General features: G+C 48.6%; 1 protein-coding gene across 3 annotated transcripts in view; it reads left to right on the forward strand.

Annotated features, from left to right (window-relative positions):
• The window catches only part of CACNA1E (calcium voltage-gated channel subunit alpha1 E), a 333,421-nt gene extending 315,149 nt beyond the window's left edge, over nucleotides 1-18,272 (forward strand). For 2 of the 3 annotated variants that reach the window (XM_068985906.1, XM_068985907.1), the window contains 9 exons: nucleotides 191-287; nucleotides 2,472-2,577; nucleotides 3,478-3,585; nucleotides 4,733-4,833; nucleotides 5,108-5,214; nucleotides 10,340-10,451; nucleotides 14,434-14,614; nucleotides 15,778-15,968; nucleotides 17,742-18,272. In XM_068985906.1, the coding sequence (XP_068842007.1) occupies nucleotides 191-287; nucleotides 2,472-2,577; nucleotides 3,478-3,585; nucleotides 4,733-4,833; nucleotides 5,108-5,214; nucleotides 10,340-10,451; nucleotides 14,434-14,614; nucleotides 15,778-15,968; nucleotides 17,742-18,272 (1,534 nt within the window). Of the gene's footprint in view, nucleotides 1-190; nucleotides 288-2,471; nucleotides 2,578-3,477; nucleotides 3,586-4,732; nucleotides 4,834-5,107; nucleotides 5,215-10,339; nucleotides 10,452-13,267; nucleotides 13,397-14,433; nucleotides 14,615-15,777; nucleotides 15,969-17,741 lie in introns of all 3 variants that reach the window. The other variant, XM_068985905.1, reaches the window with a different exon arrangement.
• Nucleotides 18,273-20,686: the final 2,414 nt, after the last annotated feature.

Below are 20,686 nucleotides of genomic sequence, written 5' to 3' on the forward strand. Positions count from 1 at the left end.
TAACAGGTTTCCTGTTCTTTTCCTGTTTGTCCATTTTGTTTCGTTTCTCTTCTCCCGTTTTCTGTACTCTTTTGTTTGTTTTGGCTCCCCCCGGGAATGCCTGTTCTCCTCTCCTCCCTGTCTGCATTCTTCCCTGCCACCCTCCCTGCCCTGCCCCCTGCCCCCCATCCCCCACCCCCGCCATGAGCAGTGGCCGCATCCATTACACTGAGATGTATGAAATGCTGACTCTCATGTCACCGCCGCTAGGCCTCGGCAAGAGATGTCCCTCCAAGGTGGCATATAAGGTAGACCACCCCTTCCTTTGTTCTGGGCTAGTGACCAGCAGGAAATGGGATCCGGCTGTGGGGAGGTCAGAACGTGGGGGAGGAAGCTGGGCTGGGAACGGTGGGAGGACGGAACCAAGGAGAAGAGAAATGATGCGAAGCAAGGGTCAGGAAGGTTCACAGAAGGATGATACACGAGGTGGTTTGTAAGATTTTAAATGTGTTGTTCTGTTTCTACAAGTGTGTGACTTCTTGTGAGTGGGTTACTAGAAAAGAAGTAAGTAGCATGTTTCCTTTAAGAGGAAGCAGAGTGGTGGCCTGCAGAATAGCATATTTGGGCAAGAAGGACAGCAGTCAGAGCTTATAAAAACATCTTCCATCAGATAAACTGAGAAATAGGAAATATGCATAAATTCCACTAAACATGGTTCAAGAAGAAATTTTTAGGAGAGAGGAAAACTCTTAACAAATTTCTTCCTCCATGACATAGGAAGGAACAGTGGTATGGTTCCTTCTAGGTATTAGAAAAAAAAGAGGAACACGGACCTCCATCCCTTGATACATGATGACGAATGCAGCTCCCTTCCCCCATTAGTCCAACTACCCATTTTTCCTGACAGTATCAAAGGAAAGGGTGATGATGGGCACAGGTTGCATTCAGCATTAGGCCTGCCTTCTTGGCATGACCAAGATATGGATGGACTCCCCTCAGTTTGCTTAGAGCAGCATTGTACATTAGGAGTCACCAGGCATCAGGGTGCTCAGCACCTTGAGGCCTGAACGTTTCCTCCACATTCAGTAATGTGTGTACTCAGTCATTTAGTCATGTCCGACTCTTGCAGCTCCATGAACTATAGCCTGCCAAGCTCCTCTGTCCGTGGGATTTTCCAGGCAAGAATACTGGAGCGGGTTGCCATTTCCTACTTCACATTTAGTAATAGTTACTGTTAATCCCCCATTGCTATTTAGACTGACTCAGAACTCTGGAGCTCTTTCATTCACCTAGCAATGTGCCCTGGCAATGGCACCACTTCTCTGGAAGCCTAAAGCAGTGGGAGAGAGGTGGAACTCAGATACAAACCGGAAACTGGCCTTACACTCTAAGATGCCATATTTGTGGCATCACATTAGGCGAGATGTTTCGATGGAGTGTTAGAAACTCTGCCTTGGAAAGAGATGCTTGACTTCCTGCTAGGCTGGTGGTTCTGCTGGAGGACCTTCTCCTGCTGCTCCCTCCAAGTTTAAAGCTCCAGAGAGCATCTCATTGGAACAGGGGGCATCTATTAGGGACCCTCATCCACCCCACTACATGGCTCCTCCTGTGCAGCTTAGGAGCCAACATCCTTTATGCTCATGATTCCACATCTAACAGATGTTGGACTATATGGCCCTGAGTTCCTTGAATTTCTGGGGTGAAGCTTGGGACGGGGGCACTAAGGGTTGCGGGAATCAGAGGAAAAGTTCATTCCAAAAGCAAGATACTCTCTGGAAAGTGGATTTGGCCATTTCCGTTGGATCCCCTTCCTCCGGGTGAGGGGGACAAGGCCTGCCCACTCTGCTCCTGCCTCAGTCACCCTTCTCTCCTGTCTTCTCTGCTCTCCCCAGCCCTCTTCCCCTGGACCCTGTTTGCATTCTCTCACTTTTCCATTCTGCTCCACCTCATCCTTTGGATAAGCTGGACTTCTGCATGTTCAACCATGTGCTGGCAATTTAAAGACTCAAAAAGGGGGCATCAGGATGCATCTTTCAAGTCAGATAAGCAAAGTAAAATCTACCCCCCCATCACTGTCTTTTCACCTGAGTTTTTGGGGGTCTTCATGGGACAAGTGGGATTGTAGAACAGCCCTGAAGCAGGGAATGGAGCCACCTCCCTGAGCTGACTCCTTTCCCTGAGACACTGTTTTTAGGAATCCTGATTAAAGACATTCTTAGGACCCTGGAGGAGTCCTACAGAATGATGAGTCCCTCTTCCCTTGGAATTTGGCATCATTCCCCGGGGGGGGGGGGGGGGTGGGGGGGAACAAACAGCAGCCAATGAGCCTCCAGTGAGAAGCAGGGCGAGAACAGGACTGGGACAGGGGACGGGGGAATCCTTGCCCTTCTTTTTTGTCTCTGCATCTGACCTCTGCACTTTTCCTCCCTTGTTGCCACGGTTTCTTTCGATATATGTTTTCTCCTGCTGTTTCTTTTCTCTTTTTCACACAGAGGTTGGTCTTGATGAACATGCCAGTGGCCGAGGACATGACTGTCCACTTCACTTCCACACTGATGGCTCTAATCCGGACAGCTCTGGACATTAAAATCGCCAAAGGTCAGTAACCTGAGGAAGGAAGAAGGTTCTGGAACAACTCACCTGGAGTGATGCAGGACAGAGATATTTGAACTTCATCCGACCATGAAGTAACCTGGAGATCAAGTAGTTTTCACCTCCCAGTTTTCACCTCTGAGATACAGTAACTGTTACTGTACTATTTAACTTTTGCCCTTTCCTCTTAAAGAAATGAATGACTTGATGTTCACTAAGGCTCCTTTGAGCTTAAGAGGGTATGATCTTCGATGTCTGCACTATCTAACATGTCTACTATCTACCATCTACTATCTAAAATGTCTAATGGTAGACATTTAAGTAATATTTGTTGAATGAACAAGTGAATTTCAGTTCTGTTTTTTTTTTTTCCTTACATGGGGTTTTTAACGTCTTAGAAGGATTCTGTGGCCGGTGCTATCATTTAGTGATTTAGGAAAGAAGGCTTTGCTACCTCCAGCAGGGCCTCCGGTTTCCTGCTCTTACCTGATCCAAGTCCTTTTTAAAATTGGTTCACTCAGACTCTGGGGTTAGATCACTGGAAGAACTGATACACGTATAATGAGGCAGAGGAGGTGGGCTTGTGGCACTCTGCATTTCCCCTTCTGATACACTGAGCAGCTGGGAGGCTCTGCAAATGAATGAGGAAGCTGATCTTGGTCCCCAGGGCCTCAGCTCTCTGTGGCGGGATATCCCTGAGTCACTGAAAACAGGAGCCAGAATTTGTTCCGCTTCTTCAGCAGAAAGACCCAGCGGATTGCAAGATCCACAGTCACTAAGTGCCAAGATTTCCTCCAAGAGTATGAGGCGCCATGCTGACTCAGCCTCTGCCCCATCTCCTCCCTCCGTCCTTGTTATTTCTGTGTCTGTTCTGTTTTCGTTGTTAATAAATGTATCTTCTCCCAGGTGGTGCAGACAGGCAGCAGCTAGACTCAGAGCTCCAGAAGGAGACCCTGGCCATCTGGCCTCACCTGTCCCAGAAGATGCTGGATCTGCTCGTGCCCATGCCCAAAGGTGCGGGGTCTCCTGGCTCTCCTTGTCACTGTGGGCCCAGAATGCCAAGACCACATCTTTGGGGGGAGCATGGAGTGATCAAGGAGTTAAGGGAAGGGGGCTCTTTTATTCTTAGGAAACAGAAATCCCTCACTTCTCAATTGTCATTAATTGAAAGCAGTTTGTTTTTGCTTATTGAAGTATAGTTGATTTACATGGCTAATTTCTGCTATATAGAAAAGTGATTCAGTTATACATATTTTTTTATATTCTTTTCCACCCCTGTGCTATACTAACCTTGTTATTTATCTATCGTGTATAGATAGACAATACTAACCCCAAACTCCCAATCCTTTGCTCCCCTTTGGCAGCCACAAGTCTGTACTGCTTTTTTTTCATAGATAGGTTTACTTGTGCCATTTTTAGAATCCATATAAAGTGATATCATATGATATTTGTCGTTTGTTTTCTGACTGACTTAAGTGTGATCATTTCTAGTTGTATCCATGTTGCTGCAAACGACATAATTTCATTCTTTTTATGGCTCTGTAATATTCCATTGTGTAAATGTACCACAGCTTCTTTATCCATTCATCTATGGATGGACATTTAGGCTATTTCCATGTCTTGGCTACTGTGAATAGTGCTGTTATGAACATAGGGTGCGTGTTTTAGTTTTGAAGTATAGTTTTGTCTGGATTTATGCTCAGGAGTGGGATTGTGGATCATATGGTAGTTCTGTTGTCAGTTTCCTGAGGAAGCTCCATCCTGGAAAATAGTTTCTTGAGATAGGTCACTGTGGTTGTGGGTGAAACTTCTTGGGTGCACAGCTCCCTCCTCCCACATAACACAGTTCCGCAGACCTTCAAGCGGTTGGGGAAAAGGTGCTGTTACTAAGAGATGGAAATCAAGACCATTCCAGGGGGTGGGGGGTGGTGCTTACGAATGTGCTTCTTATCATTAGTAACATGGCCCTCCCTGGGTGGCCGTGGCAGTCCCCTGAGGATAGCTCTGGGGGCCTGTTTGCTCTGGGTCCTCAGTGCCTGGCGCAGACAGAGCCCTCCATAGATGCTGGATGGTGGGGCAGTGGAAGGGGCAAACCTGCTTCCCAGCATCCTCACTCTCTCCCCGTCTTCTGTTTCCCTCCATGCCACACTGGTGTCCTCAGCCTCTGACCTGACTGTGGGCAAAATCTATGCAGCAATGATGATCATGGACTACTACAGACAGAGCAAGGTGAAGAAGCAGAGGCAGCAGCTGGAGGAACAGGTGAAGGTCAAGGACAGACTGCGCGGTGGGTGGGCAGGCCCCTGAGGGGGCAGGCCAGTGCATCCCTGGGGGACCGTGCCCGCAAGTGCACAGAAGCAGAGGCCAGGCCTTGCAGGGCCCAGGAACTGCCTAGGATTGGGGGATTAGAACCCCAGTGGGCAGAGGTTCAGGTAGTCACACAGAGTATCAGTCATATTCCTGTTTTACTCAAGTCGCTGGTATTTCCCCCAGAGTCATTTGAGTTCCTTTTTCCTCCTTTCCACTCTTAACCCAGAAAAATGCACCCATGTTCCAGCGCATGGAGCCCTCGTCTCTGCCTCAGGAGATCATTGCTAATGCCAAAGCCCTGCCTTATCTCCAGCAGGACCCCGTGCCAGGCCTGTGAGTATAACCAGAAAGCCCGCAGCTCCCCTGCCTGTGTCATCAGGCAGACCCACAGATTCATCACCTAGAAGTGCCCGAGAAATAATACTAACTCTGAGACGAGTGGATGCGCCCCTCTCTGAAACTGAGAAGGCAACATGTTGTATCTTTTTTTTTTAACTTCTTATGGCAGCTCTTTTAATATCTTTAAAATTTTTATTTATTTACTTAGTTTTGGTTGAGCTGGGTGTTCATTGCTGTTGTCAGGCTTTCTCTAGTTGCAGCGCACAGGTTTCTCATTGAGGTGCCTTCTCTTGTTGCAGAGCATGGGCTCTAGGGAGTGTGGGCTTAGTTGCCTCACAACATGCAAAATCTTCTCTGACCAGGGATCGAACTCATGCATTGTCAGGTGGGTTCTTAACCACTGGACCAGCAGGGAAGTGCAGCGTGTTGTATCTTAAAGTGGCTATTCAGCAGGGAGTAACAGAAAAGCAGATAGTGCAGTATCGGTGCCATGGCCAGCTCGAGAGACAGGGAGCCCTGTGCACGGACAAAGGAAGAAGGGGCTGTATTAGTATCGCCGCTTTACAGTGAAGAAACTTGTGGCTCAGAGAGACTCATTAAGTCATCCAAAGCCACATGGCTGGTAGGACACTGAACTGGACCTTAAGTCCGTTATTTCCAAGCCCAGAGTCTTCCCTTTACACTGTGTTATCTGAAAAGAACCTTTTATCAGGCAAAACATTTTTTTTTAATTTTCTATATTGAAAGCAGTAACAAAACTCTAATTAAGAAATGTACCAGTTCTTCTGAGTTATAAGCCTTAGCCCCAATGTGGCCATGAGTCATAAAGGATGTATTATTATATACACACCTCATTATAACACTCTCTCTCATCACAAGCATGTAGTGAGTACTCAAAGGGCATGAGTCTATCTATCTTCCCACCGTAAATGGCATTTTGTAGTTGGTTGTGCTAGTGGTAAAGAATCCACTTGCCAGTGCAGGAGACATAAGAGACATGGGTTCAGTCCCTGGGTGGGGAAGATACCCTGGAGGAGGGCATGGCAACCCACTCCAATATTCTTGCCCGGAGAATCCCATGGACAGAGGAGCCTAGCAGGCTACACGCCACAGGGTCGCAGAGTTGGACACTGAAGCGAGTTATTAGTGAATTTTTTTTTCCAGTCTAGCTTATATGGAACCAATAAATCACTAAATATCATCACATCTTCAGTAATTATCAGAGGAGTGAAATCCCAGGCTTGGGAATGAGACCTGTGTCAGAACACCATTTGAAACCTCTCACACCATGAATTTCCTTCTCCCTGTGGTGTCGGAGATCTGTTTTTGAAAAGCAGTTTTCATAGGTCACAATCCACGTTTGAAAGTGAAGATGACCAGGGCCGTCGGTCATTTTTATAGGAACATGTGATGTGTTGAAGTAGCAGGTGTGGATTCTCCTGTCTACAGAAAACAAGTTCATGTTTCTCTTTAGTCTGTGCAGAAAGGCCAAGAGGTCTGATTAGAGCACTAGTACTATCTTCTTGGAAGAGTTTATGGTGTTTTTCAAAGGTCTTTGGCTTAGAAATAGAGGAAACCATCCCTCCTCTAGATCTGTTTTGCCACAACGATTTGCTGTGCAAACTATAACTCCCACCATTGGACCATCCCAGCCTCTCTCCCATATGTTTATTGATTCATTGATTCGACCAATATTTACTGAGAGTCAATGGAACCCAAAAACTGGTTTAGTCACTAGGGATTCAATCAACATGATCACAGTTTCCATGGACACAGTCCTTGAAATAGAAATTACAAGAGTGGTAACAGTTAAAAATGTGTGCGTGTGGCGGGGGGTTGGGTGGGGGGGGGGGTGTCGGCTATTGTGATGCTGTGTGAAGGAACCAGCACACGTGGTGTGAGGATTTGAGGAAGCCTCCCTGAGGAAGCAACATTTGGGTAAGACTCAGAAGCAAGCACTTCAAGAGATGAAATAAAAGTCGGGTTAAGTTTAAGGAACCTAAAAAGTGTCCTGATGGATGGTGCACAGAGAGGTCAGGGCAGGTGACAGATCTGGCAGGGCTGGGAGACAGAAGTTCATTTTCATCCAAGGATAATGGGGGACACAATGACCAGAGTGACGTGATCAGGTTTCTGCTTTTTCCAAAGGTCCTTCTGTAGTCTGGTGTGGGCTCAGTGGATTGGAGGGAGACAGTTTGAGAGATGGAACATCACCTAGTACATGGCTGCAGTTGTGTGAATAATTAAAGACTGTGGCTTGGATTAATAGGAAATGGAGAGAGAGAGCCAGACTGGAGAGGAAATTCATACACAGAACGGATCAGATTTGGTGGCTGATTAGCTACATGGCATGCAAGAGGGGAAGGAATCAAGGATGACCTTTGGGTTTCGGGTTTGGGCTTTAGGTAGATGATGGTCCATCTCCTGAAATGGAGACATTCATGGAGCAGTGCTCGTGTTCCTCGGGACCAGCTGTGCTTCTCGAGCCCTGTAGGGTTCAAGCAGTGATTGCTCTGGGGGCAGCGTGGTGAACATGCCTGAGCTCCTCTCTCATTGAGTTTACACCTGGTAGAAAAAGACATGAAACAATTATCAGAAAGAAAATACGTGTCATTTCTGATGATTTAATCACAATTCTAGTAAGTACGAGGACGGAAAAAAATGCATTATGATCTGAGTGCATGTGGGAGAGGGCTCTGACCAGCTTATCAGATAAGATTTCCTCAAGGAAGTGACTTTTAAGAAAAATTTCGAAGGATAAGTTAAAAAACGGCTTGCAAGGGACTAGGTGTTTGAGAAGCATGCTGTATATGCTGGGAACAGCCTTCTTAAAGTCCTGAGGCAGGAAAGGATTCTGGCACATTCAACCAAATGTGGTTGAGAGAGCCCAGCATGTTGGACTTCAGGGAATAAGGGAAAGTTATGCAAGAGGAGGGGCTTCCCTTGTAGCTCAATTGGTAAAGAATCTACCTGCCATTGAAACATGTATATTACCATATGTGAAACAGATCACCAGTCCAAGTTCAGTGCATGAAACAGGGCACTCAAAGTCGGTGTGCTGGGACAGCCCCGAGGGAGGGGAGAGAGGTGGGATGGGGGACACATGTACAACCCGTGGCTGATTCATGTCAATGTATGGCAGAAACCACCACAATATTGTGAAGTAATTAGCCTCCAATTAAATTAATTTTAAAATAAAAAGGAAACATTCACAACAGAAGGAAAAAAAGAATCTTCCTGCAGTACAGGAGACTGGGTTCAGTTCCTGGGTCAGGAAGATCCCCTGGAGAAGGAAATGGCAACCCACTCCAGTATTCTTGCCTGGAGAATCCCATGGACGGAGAAGCCTGCCAAGGCTGCACAACTGAGCAACTAAACCATGCAGGAGGAGGATGGTCAGGCCTCTAGAGTCTTCCCCAACACTGAGGAGCTGGACAGGGTTTTCAAAGTAAGAGGTCACTCAGCGTTCAAATTAGCCAAGTCTAGAATGTTGTTCAGTGATTTTAAGGGTCCTCTCTCGGAGAAGGCAATGGCAACCCACTCCAGTACTCTTGCCTGGAAAATCCCATGGGCGGAGGAGCTTGGTAGGCTGCAGTCCATGGGGTCGCTAAGAGTCAGACACGACTAAGCGACTTCACTTTCACCTTTCACTTTCATGCATTGGAGAAGGAAATGGCAATCCACTCCAGTGTTCTTGCCTGGAGAATCCCAGGGACGGTAGAGCCTGGTGGGCTGCCGTCTATGGGGTCGCACAGAGTCGGACATGACTGAAGTGACTTAGCAGCAGCAGTAGCAGCTACCCATTAGGGACCCTGCAGTTACTCGTTTTCTGTAGGACAGAAAGGGGCCCATTTCCTGTAGAGCTGTGCTCATCTGTGCCCTGTGTTTCTCAAGCCGAGGCCCGAGGAGGAGGATTGACATTTCAGCAGTTGTTTCAATAGCAGATGGCTCTCTAGATGTTGTGAAAATTCTGCAGAAGCCCTCACCGGCGGCAAGGGGACAGGTCAGGTGAAAAACCTGCTCTTCAAATCTTCCCCTGTGCTCCCAGTCTAATGAATTACTTTTAAGTAATTGGCAGTCCTTGCTCAGGCCTCAGATTTTCCAGTGGGTTTGAGAGTCATATAGCAACAGACTCTGCAGCAGCTCTTCCCATCTCATCTGTCCCTCCTGACCCCACTGCAAGCTGCTGCCGCATCACTGACCATGTCCTTCTCAAGATGAGGAAGCTCAGGCTGTGTGTTTGCTTAGGGCAGAGGGGGTGGGTAGCAGTGAATGGTGACAGCAGCGGGCCATATTCTCAGGACAGGTTCTTGGCTGCCTCTTTTTTTTCCCCCTAACTAGCTGGGTGGATCTTATTGGCTGACAGTGTCTGCAGGTACCAAACGGTGGTTTACTCATAGGCACACGGCAACAGGTCTCTGCACTTTTCATTCAGAGGCCCTTAAACACCTGGCCAGCTTTGTCTCTGTCCTTTTACCTCATCACCACTGAAGCATCCTCCTACATAGCCATCGACCCGGATGTTGTCACCTCTTCAACACCACCTCCGACATCATTCCACCCAGTCCATAAGCCAACAGACACAGTATCTGGTACAGAGCAGTTCTTCAGTAAACGTTCAGGGCATTCAGTTGTTTCATTTGGCCATGGATGTTGGCACAATAGAACCATACTCTTACTGAGAGTGGAGGAAATTTCTTAAAAGACCGTGACTGCTTAATATTTAAACAAACTGTTCACTGTTTAAACTATGGCATTTTTCCGCCGAATGGAGAAGCTGAGCAGAAACAGGTTTACAATCTAGCATTGGTCTTCCATATGGCTGAGTGTGACAAATGATGTCATTTGTCACAGATATGCCAGTCGCCAGCAAAATGATGAATCATTCCAAATGCAGGTTGAAAACAGTGGTTTCTCTTTTCCAGTGTTCCGGCCCCCGCCCCCGCCCCCCAAGGCTAGCCGCCTGTAAGTTGACAGGCTTACAACCTAGCCAAGGCTAAAGGGTATTGCCCTTGCTGGGAAAAAAGTCTTGTCTGGGTGGGAGTTAGTAATGGCAGTTACGTCATGACTGTGTCTCTCTCATGCACACTTTACCTCTGAACGTGGCATTGCTTTGCAGGAGTGGCCGGAGTGCATACCCTTCGATGAGTCCACTCTCCCCACAGGAAATATTCCAGTTGGCCTGTATGGACCCAGCTGATGATGGACAGTTCCAGGAACAACAATCTCTGGTGAATGAATTCAAAAATTACTTCCTTGGTTTCCTAATCCCTCCCACTCTTTTTTTTTTTTTTCCACGTTCTATTCCATAACCATGATCCATCAGAAAAAAAAAAAAAAAGAAACACCTTTCTGATAGTCCAACCAATTACCCTGGGAGTTTCCTGCCATCTCCACTTTCCTGGCTGTTTCTCATGTTCTCTGACAAATGCTCCCTCTTCAGGTTTTAAAACCCCAGAGGCCCCTTACCTGCTGTAGGAACTTACAGTGCTTCAGGCCAAGCTCTCTTAGTTTGTGTCCCTGGGCTTCACATGGAGAAACAGAAGTAACAAATGAAATCTTGCCTTTGATTGGGAGCCTTAGGATGAGTCATCATAAGAATGAGTGCCACCAACCAGGCAGTTATTAGCTGTCTGCTGGGAGATACAGGAGAATCTCATGCCTCTGCTCTGTGTGGGTTCAGGAAAATTGGCCCTTGTGGTCACAATTCTACAAGATCAAATACATTCAAAGAGGTCCCTAAGATCACGCTTGTGAACCTAAAGATTTTCATGAGCAGAAATGGGCAAAATTTCTAAGAACTCTATTGAATAGAGTTTAAACTTAGAGATAAGAGGGCAGATGGAATTTTGGATTTTACTAATACAAAGCTAAAATAGGATTCCCAGAGATGACAGACTTTACTATTATTAGTTCAGAAGCCATGAGGTCAAGTTCCCTCAAGCTTTGAATTAAAGCCCAGGTGTTGATTGGTCTGGAGAGAAAAAGGGGTGAAACCTGACCTCTGCAACGGTCTATATAGACAGTTTGTTTTAAGTGAGTTCCATGTCACTTAGATTCTGATGCATCTGTGTTCTTCTCACCCCCTCTCATCCCTGTGTTCTTCTGACCCCTCCCAGGGTATGCCTCTGCATACCCCAGAGCTTCCCAAATGGATGTGTGGGTGGAATGTGCATATGGCCTGCTTGTGGGTGGCATGTCTGATGGGATGGGTACCCTTCGGAAGGGAAGAGATACTTCAGTAGCACCAACAAATGAATGATTCCATTCCGTGAATCTCCATTTTGTGAGACCTGGAATTGTGCATGGCTGTTCTGGGGAGACCACCAGACCAGAGCCTCCCTCCCCTCAGTGTGTGAGTGGCAGCCTGAAAGTGTTCTTGATAAGGTAGGTAAAAATACCTGGAGTAATTCCCCGCCTTCCTTTCTGAGGAACTTAGCACCAAGGCCCTGGCCTAATTGGTACAGACAGTTTAAAGGGACTTCTCATCATTTTATGGCTTGCCTGGTGCTGTGTCTGCTAAGAAAAACCTCAATCATGTGTTCTTTCTTTCACAGGGAGGCTTTATTACATCATCCTTCCTGCAGGTTCCCCAGGGCTGAGCTGTAGTGCCAGGACTTTCTGGATCTATGTTCATCTCATTGTCAGTCCGAGTGTCTGTAGTCCAGTTCAGGTGTCAGCCCGTGCTACACACTCACCGCTGTGTACTCCTGCTCCATGTCCTGGGGCGTGGCTGTGATCTGTGTGTGTCTTGCACCACCTCTGACACCCATAGAGTGCAGTATTGTTACCACACAGACTGCAGCATTATCACATTTCAGGCCAGACACATGTGCTATATAAAGCATACACTGCAAACACCGTAACTTCAAGCGCACATATCCTGTCCTATGAAGGCAGTGCTTCCGATTCATACCAGGGACCCCTCAGCCAAATGGTCATGGAGGGCAAGGGGGTGTCTTAGACACCCTTACCTTTAACAGTACCCTAGTCACACACCCATTGCCTTAGGGTGTCATTTCCTAAATATAAAATGCTCTTTTTCTGGTATAATCTCCAGACGTCCAAAATATTCCTAGCTCTTTTTGTTGGGTAGCCAGGATAAACATTTTTAAAGCAGCTCTACTCTTTATGCAGCGATACTAGCTGTCTATATAGAGCATGTGCATTTGCCAAACTAACATTCCTTAACCAGGAAAATTAAATGATTTGGGCAGGAATCTAGAGATTTCCAATCCAACTTCTTAAAGCTCTCAGATGCTCTCATAGACCAGTACAATAGCTACTGCCCACATGTGGAAACAGAACACTTATTACATATCTCAGTTTGGACTGATCACATTATAAGTGTAAAATACACACCCATGTCAAAGGCTTCGTGCCAAAAAATGTAAAATGCCTTATTTTTGTATTGATTATATGTTGCCGTGAGAATATCTGTATACACTGGGTTAAACAAAATCTATTGTTTCATATTTATTTTTGCTTTTTAAAATGTAATTACTAGGAAATTTTAAATTACACAAGTGGTTTGCAGTATATTTCTATTGGACTGCACCAGCCTAGAGCATTCTTGAAAGATGGCTCCCCACACCCTTTTTTGGTTTTAATCACAAGAAAGCCCTTAAAAGCATGTCTTAAGATTTCAGAAATTGGTGGCTTTCCTTAAAACACTGCTTTCTATTTAACTGACAAATTCTTCAGATTAAAAGAATAAACCCACCACTAGCAACTTACAGAAAGTAAATTTCATAAAGTGGTAAGATCTGATGCATCTGTTTAGTAATAATTAAGATGGTCCTTAACTAGAAAAGGTGATCTTTACCCCTCAATTCTATTTAGAACTTTCTGTTTTGGGACATCTGGTATACCACATATGTGCACACAGAAACACAAATCTATATATGCCTACAACTGAGACCTTAGAGATGGATGTCTCTCTTCTGAAAGCCATTGTTCATATGGAGGAAGCAGAATCATCCACTGAAAGTGAGAAGCTATGGGATGGAACCAAGTCCCACAAGCTTGGCTGTGTGTTTATTTCTAGGAGCCAGAGGTTAGTGAATTAAAAAGCGTGCAGCCCTCTAACCATGGCATCTACCTTCCTTCGGACACCCAGGAGCATGCGGGCTCTGGGAAGGCATCTTCTATGCCACGCCTGACTGTGGATCCCCAGGTAAAAGGCAACCACCACTACTGTGTTCAGTAGCATCCTGGGCTGTATTGAACTGGTGGGTTATGAAAACACATCTGACATCATCTTCAGGTGAGCCCTGACTTGCTGCCACGCCTCTCTAAGAGCTGGCTTATGGGCCTTCTCTATGGAGCATGCTCCTCCACACTGTGTTTCCAATGACAGTCTAGCCACAACAGGCCAGCCAGCAAAAGGGTGGGGCCTCTGGATGAGCTCCACATCCTCACGACTCCACTGGCTAGGCAAGAAATACTCTCCAGGATGTTCCCCATGGGTTTTTCCTTCCTTTTCTCTGTTCCTGGCTCTTCTAGCACATATGCAGTTACTTACACACACAGCTCTGTGTCAGGACTGTCTGTCCTAACCAGCACAGACCATACCTCATTCCTTTGTCTGTTTTCCTGGCTTCTTTTTTTCTGTCTGTCTGTCTTACATCAAGGTTTTGACAGAGACAAGAAATTTTTGTGGATCTGTTTTAATATCTATGGCAAATCAAACTACCCAAGTTTAATGTGGAGCTGGGGTGGGGCTGATGGAGAGAGCAATGCATTTTCAGGAGCCTTGCAGTATCTATTCAGTTACCAGCTCTCCTAAGCTCTAGCGCTGTAGAACAGCGCCTTCTCTGAGGAGGGTAAGATACGAAAAGGCAAAACCACGCTTCTTGTATCGTGGAGACTTTCTGACAGTAGCCTTCACTTATTTCAAAGCAGCTCAAAGTTCACGGCAGGTCCTGGCTGGGTCCCTGGGGTAGATGGCTCTGGGCAGCTTGCAGAGGACACTTAGCTCCCTGCTCCCCTGAGCATGACAAGGAGCCCTGCAACAGCCCAGTGACCATGTTAACGTAAAGATGCTTTCTGGAACAGCCTCCTCCAGCGTAAGGTCTGAACGAGAGGGAGTCGCGGGAGGTGACAGTTGGCATCTTCAACCATCTCAGTCTTCTATCTTCCTTACTTTTAGACTATTTCAGTAATTAATTCATACCTTGTGTTCCTGGGTGGGGCGGGGCCTCACGTTTCCAGGTGGTGACAGACCCCAGCTCCATGAGACGTTCATTTTCCACCATTCGTGATAAGCGTTCAAATTCCTCGTGGCTGGAGGAATTCTCCATGGAGCGAAGCAGCGAAAACACCTACAAGTCACGGCGCCGGAGTTACCACTCCTCCCTGAGGCTGTCAGCCCACCGTCTGAACTCTGACTCAGGTGAGAAGGTCTTCACTCTCTGCGGTGCTCCTGCTCTTGAAGGGCTGATCCTGATAAGAACTGAAAAATCATGGCAACAGAATCCAGACAAAAGACAGGGTTAGAGGAGTGAAGGAAGAACGCTCCTTAATAAAAGGGGTTCCCTATCTGACTCACATTGTGAAACACAGCAACAAAACTCCCTAGTCATCACAAAGGCTAATGAGATTTCTTTCTGCCAGACCAGGCTATAGAAATCATGAAAGTGGAGGTTTCTCAAGGGCCTTCTACAAACCACTCCTCCGCCTTAGGGATGTATTAGAGACCACCCCCCCGGCAGGCTCTGGGTTTCACCCACCAACTCCACCTCAACCCAGACGATGCTACCTGGAATCAGTTTATGTATTTGAGTTTTGTTTTGTGTCTTAAGGGAAGGGGTCATATTGATAAAACCAGAAAATCACTAGTTTGGTTCAAGCTGTTCTTCAGCCAAATCACTATTCAAGCTGTTTTTTCATTTTACCAAACAAAGAAAGAAAGATAAAAAACCAATAACATGCCCCATATCATAGGGCAGGTAAGTGGCAGAGAAGGAGCGTGTGTGCTCAGCCCCTCAGTCGTGTCTCAAGCTTTTTGACCCCATGGACTGTAACCTGCCAGACTCTTCTGTCCATAGGATTTCTCAGGCAAGAATACTGGAGGGGGTTGCCATTTTCTCCTCCCAGGGATCTTCCTGAGTAGAAGTGAAATCCTTTGACTTCAGTCTCAGGACATTACAGTAACTATATCCATCATTTCATTCATAGCAGCTTCTTAATGCCCTTCCCCTAATGCCATTCTCCCCCTAAAAAGTTACACACTTTTTAGGACACATGTTTAGGACATAGAGGATTCTTGGGCCACACTGCTGGCAGAGCTTCCACCTTAATCATATCTAGCACAAACAGAAGCATAAGAGAACAGTTGCATCCTTGGATTTGTAAGTCTTTCCAGTGACAACCTGCACACTTACCTCTTCACAAAAGGTTAATTTTCCAGCCTTTCTCTTCTGCCTCCCTTTCAGATCACCTGTTGACATGCCTGCAGAAGTCAGGGTCCTTGAGAGGCTCGGTCCCAGGCTGTAAGAGTTGTTCAGCAGCCAGGATGGGCAGAGTTATGATTCACTGCTTTTTCATCTTTCATAGGCCACAAGTCTGACACCCACCGCTCCGGGGGCAGAGAGCGGGGACGATCGAAAGAGCGAAAGCATCTTCTCTCTCCTGACGTCTCCCGCTGCAACTCCGAGGAGCGAGGGACCCAGGCTGACTGGGAGTCCCCGGAGCGCCGTCAGTCCCGGTCTCCCAGTGAAGGCAGGTCACAGACCCCCAACAGACAGGTGAGCGTGGAGAGGAAGCCAAGCCTCTGCAGGAAGACAGGGAAGGGCGGGCTTTTAACACTGGATGCGAAATGTGTGCATCCGGCACTCACGCAGACCTCACCTTCACAGGAAGCTGAATCCATTGTGCACAGAGGTTAGCTACTTAGTGCTTACGCATTCAGAAATGATAAAAATTCACAGAAAATCAGAGCGTACCCCAAGAAAGACAGTGGTGTCTAGGGGTCAGTCCAACTGGGTCCTCTGAAATCAGAGTTACAAAGTCACAACAAATAAGTTCATAAATATCTCAGGCGGATTTCAGAGGAAAGGAAGGTTTTTTAAGGCAGAAAAAAAAAAAGTCTTTGACTAATTGCATGATCCTTAGTATTGGTTGGAATGGTGATTCCTCTCTCAACACAGGATACGAAAGATCAACCCAATTTATCTAGCTTCCAGCTATCCCAAGAGGAAGACCATCTCTCCTTCTGCCCTGTTCCTGAAACAAAGCCCAGTCTAAGAAATAGTTCCAGAGCTGTGTGAAAACATTCCCTGGCCCTGTTTCCCTCCCCACCGCCATCCCTGGCTCCCTGCCTTACCTCGCTCCAAGGCTGTCAGAGGCCAGATGGCAGACCCACTCAGTGGCAATGGGAAAGAGGAAGGGCTTCCATAGACAGCTTTTAGAGGCTGTTGAGAAGGGTGCTTCCAGAGCGGGGGTGGCGAGTTTCAGTGCAGAATGGAATCACCTGGGCTTTGTTATAACTGCATATTCCTGAGACCTGCTTCAGCAGTGACACCCACCAGAAAGGAGAACCCAGAAATCTGCACTTGGAAGGACCCAAGAATCTCCCAGAAAATCCCGAGCAGGTGGTTCTTAGGTCACACACACCTTGAGAAATGCCTCCCTGGAGGTCCATTTACCATCTCAGAGACCTTGGGGACTAGGTGAGCAGGTCAAGTCAGGCCTGAGCTAGCAGATGAGTAGCTGGTTGTACAAGCCGAGCTAACATCAGCATACCAATGAAAACACAGATACAGAAGGAGAAGGTGAGGGAAGGTATTTGCCATGTCTTGAGACCCAATTCCCAAGAACTTATCCCAGACAGAGCAACTCGAGGGCATTCATTCACCTTCCATGGAGTTGTCTTTCCTAAAACTTCAAGGCTTTCTTTTAGTGTGCCACGTGATAGAGCTTTCTGAATCTTTGCTACTCAGTGTGTTTATTCCATGGAACAAACATCTGAGAGCTTGTTATTAGTAGAAATGAAGGAGCTCAGGCCCCAGCCAGACCTTCTGATGCCAGAGATGCGTGTGTGCTTATTGCTCAATTGTGCCTGACTCTTTGCAACCCCAGGGACTGTAGCCCTCCAGGCTCCTCTGTCCATGGGATTTCCCAGGCAAGAATACTGGAGTGGGTTGCCATTTCCTCCTCCAGGGGATCGTCCTGACCCAGGGATCAAACCTGTGTCTCAGATTCTTTGCTTGCTGAACCATCTGGGAAGCACAGAGATGCATTAGCATAATGAAAGTTGACACACCCAGTTAGTACTGGCTCCTCAATCTCCTTTCATCTCTGCATCCCTGAGTGGCTGTGATTGGTATTGGGCCGGCCAAAAAGTTCATTTGGGTGTTCTGTTCCATCGTAATGAAAACCCTGGACGACCTTCTTGGCCAACCCGATAACAGAGGGGGTTCCAGTGGCTCTCGGTAGGAGGGGTTAGAAAGCTTAACCAGGTCCCAGGTAGGGAGGATGCCAAACCCAGGCTAACAAGCCATGTTTCTCCTGCCACACAGGGGACGGGGTCCCTGAGTGAGAGCTCCATCCCCTCCATCTCCGACTCCAGCACCCCACGACGAAGTCGGCGGCAGCTCCCACCGGTCCCTCCCAAGCCTCGGCCCCTCCTTTCCTACAGCTCTCTGATGAGACACGCTGGGAGCATCTCCCCACCAGCTGATGGGAGCGAGGGTGGCTCCCCACTGACCTCCCAAGCTCTGGAGAGCAATGATGCCGGCCTGCCCGAGTCTTCCAACCCCCGGCCGGGCCACCCCTCCCCACAGCGCTACATCTCCGAGCCCTACCTGGCCCTGCACGAAGACTCCCACGCCTCGGACTGCGGCGAGGAGGAGACGCTCACCTTTGAAGCAGCCGTGGCCACCAGCCTGGGCCGGTCCAACACCATTGGCTCGGCCCCGCCCCTGCGGCACAGCTGGCAGATGCCCAACGGGCACTATCGGCGGCGGAGGCGCGGGGGGCCTGGACCGGGCATGACGTGCGGAGCTGTCAGCGACCTCCTGAGTGACACGGAAGAAGACGACAAGTGCTAGAGGCTGCTCCCCCCTCCGATGCATGCTCTTCTCTCAACACGGAGAAAAACCGAGACCCGAATTGGGAAGCCAGTGCGGCCCGGGGGGGAGGAAGAGGGAGGAAAGAGCTGGAAGGACACCGCGCAGTTATCAGGAGGGGAAGGGAAGGACAGAAGGCAAACCACTCAAACCCACCAAATCGCTGTATTTCCCTTTGCAAGATGGGCACTGCCGTAGTTCTGCCTCTTTGCTGGGGAAAGAAAACACGAGAACGACGGAGGGTTATTCCCAGGGGAGGAGGGACACGGGATGGCTTTGCCTCCCCTGCCCGCTTCCCAGTTTCTACAGCCGTTGGGGGGAATCGAGCCGGCCTGTGTCTGTGCCCATTGCCCCGAGAAGCCTGGGAGACGTTCTGGCTCTTCACCGGGGGAGTCGTGGAGACCCCGGGAGAGGAATCGCCTCCCTCACCAGCTCTTCCTCCTCAGCCAGCACCACAGCCTCCGCGACAGCATCTCACGCGTTTCCCTGTGGCTTGCTTCCCCGCAAGGAGCACAGGCTAAGTTCAGGAGCATCGGATGTCGAGGGCGGGAGGCAGAGAGGGAGGAGAGCAGCGAAGAGGAAGGGGTCGGGGTGCCGTGGTGGCAGCAGCAAGGGCTGGTCTGAATGAGCCAAGCCATAGTCCGGCAGCCCTCACTGTAGAGGCAGGGGCGGAGACGCGGAGAGCTGGGGTGCTGGACGCTACAGTCCTGTCTGAGCCTGTCACCCGCTCAGGAGGTGCTGTGTTCATTAGTATAGGCTAAGAGGCCCCCCTAGTCCAGGGAGGTGCCTGAGGCACTCTGGGGAGGGTGATATTCGCAGAGTATGTAACAATCAGTGTGGCCAGGACACCAGATGATGATAACAGAGTTCAGCCTTAGCGCTGGTGCCCCATGCCACAACAGGCTTCAGCCTGGGAGATGCCGGGCACAGGGGAGCCCTGTGAGGGGTTGGGTAAGTGTGGTGGGGGCACTTCAGGGACTCAGCAAGAGTCCGTTTTCCAACCAGTATAGAGGTAATTCGGTATGTGGAGTGGGGCGGCACCGTCTCGCACATACTGCCTGAGTGTCAGCCCAGACTTTGGTCCACAAGCCAGGCCCATGCCGTGCCAAGGCCAGTGAGCCCCAGTGCCAGGGGCCTGGCCATCCCCCAAGAGGGCCGCACACACCTATACAAGGTGGGCTACACCTCACCTGCTAGGGATTTCCATAGAGATGAGAAAGGCCGAAACCAGAGACGCTTTGATGAGAGAATCTGAGTTTACTGAGGCGTTCCTGTGAGGGAGGGGCCCTCGGACGGGCAGCTTCTGCAGCTGGTTTGTGATTGAGGATCAGTCTGTCAGGATTCTTTAAGGTGATGAGTAAATATACCTCAGCTTAGACCTGGGCTGCTGCTTCTAGCAAAGCAGGCTCCCATGGGGCCTCAGAATACAAACTGATAGGCCTGGAGCCCCGGTGGTCCTGAATACTCCCCTGGGCATGACCCCTTCCCGGAGCAGGAGCTGAGCAGAAGACCACCTCAGGACATTGTTCCTAATCCGCCAAACTCAGAAGCATTGAGAAAGAGAGTCCTTTCTTGGCCGATCAGTGCTCCTTTCACAGTGTCAATTATCCATTCGGGGACCATCCCTTTACACCCCTCTCCTGTTCCCAGCACCACACCATCAGGTGGAAGGATTACCTGGAGGCGGGGTACCAGGCAGGGCCCTCCTCCCCCAGCCAGGAGGGGATGAGCCTGCCTCCTGGGGCTCTCCCTGGGAAGACTCAGGGGCTCCTGGGCTGAGATTATAGCGGATAAATACTGTTTATCCTTCTCCAGCCCTGGCAGACTTCACCTCTTAGGTAGGAGCAGTCGGCAGCTGTTATTTTTCTTATGAAATTGGGGCTTTTTTTTTTGCTTTGTTTTGTTGTTGAAATAGAAGAAGGTATCATTGTATCAGCTCTGAAAAGCCAGATTCAACGCTGTGGCTGCAAAATCATTTGTGATGGCCCGGCCTTCTGCCCTAGATGGGGATGGCGCTTCCTGGCCGCAGTCAGCCCCCAACCAAAGTAGTTCCCCGCAGGAGACCAGTGAGGCAGACATATAGGCCACCGCTCTGAAGCACTGTTTTCCCTTTCCTCTCTGGCTCAGCACACCCGTGTGCCCCGGGGGTCATTAGGATTGGGACCGTGTAGCACCCAGACCCTAAGAGGCGGAGTTGTGGCCTGAGACTCAAGACGCGGGGCCTTGTGCTGTCTTAAAGGTTTCCTCCGCTCAGTGTCATTTCCTGCCCAAGTGCTGCTATTCTGGGCTGCTTTGCACAAAACTGCTTGCTTCCACCTTGGCAATGCAGCTTTCCCAGTGAGCCCGTCGCTCTGTGTTTTGAGAAAGGGCGTTGAAATGACCCCTATGCCATGGAG

Source organism: Capricornis sumatraensis, chromosome 14 (assembly GCF_032405125.1).
Source record: "Capricornis sumatraensis isolate serow.1 chromosome 14, serow.2, whole genome shotgun sequence".
Lineage (NCBI taxonomy): Eukaryota > Metazoa > Chordata > Mammalia > Artiodactyla > Bovidae > Capricornis > Capricornis sumatraensis.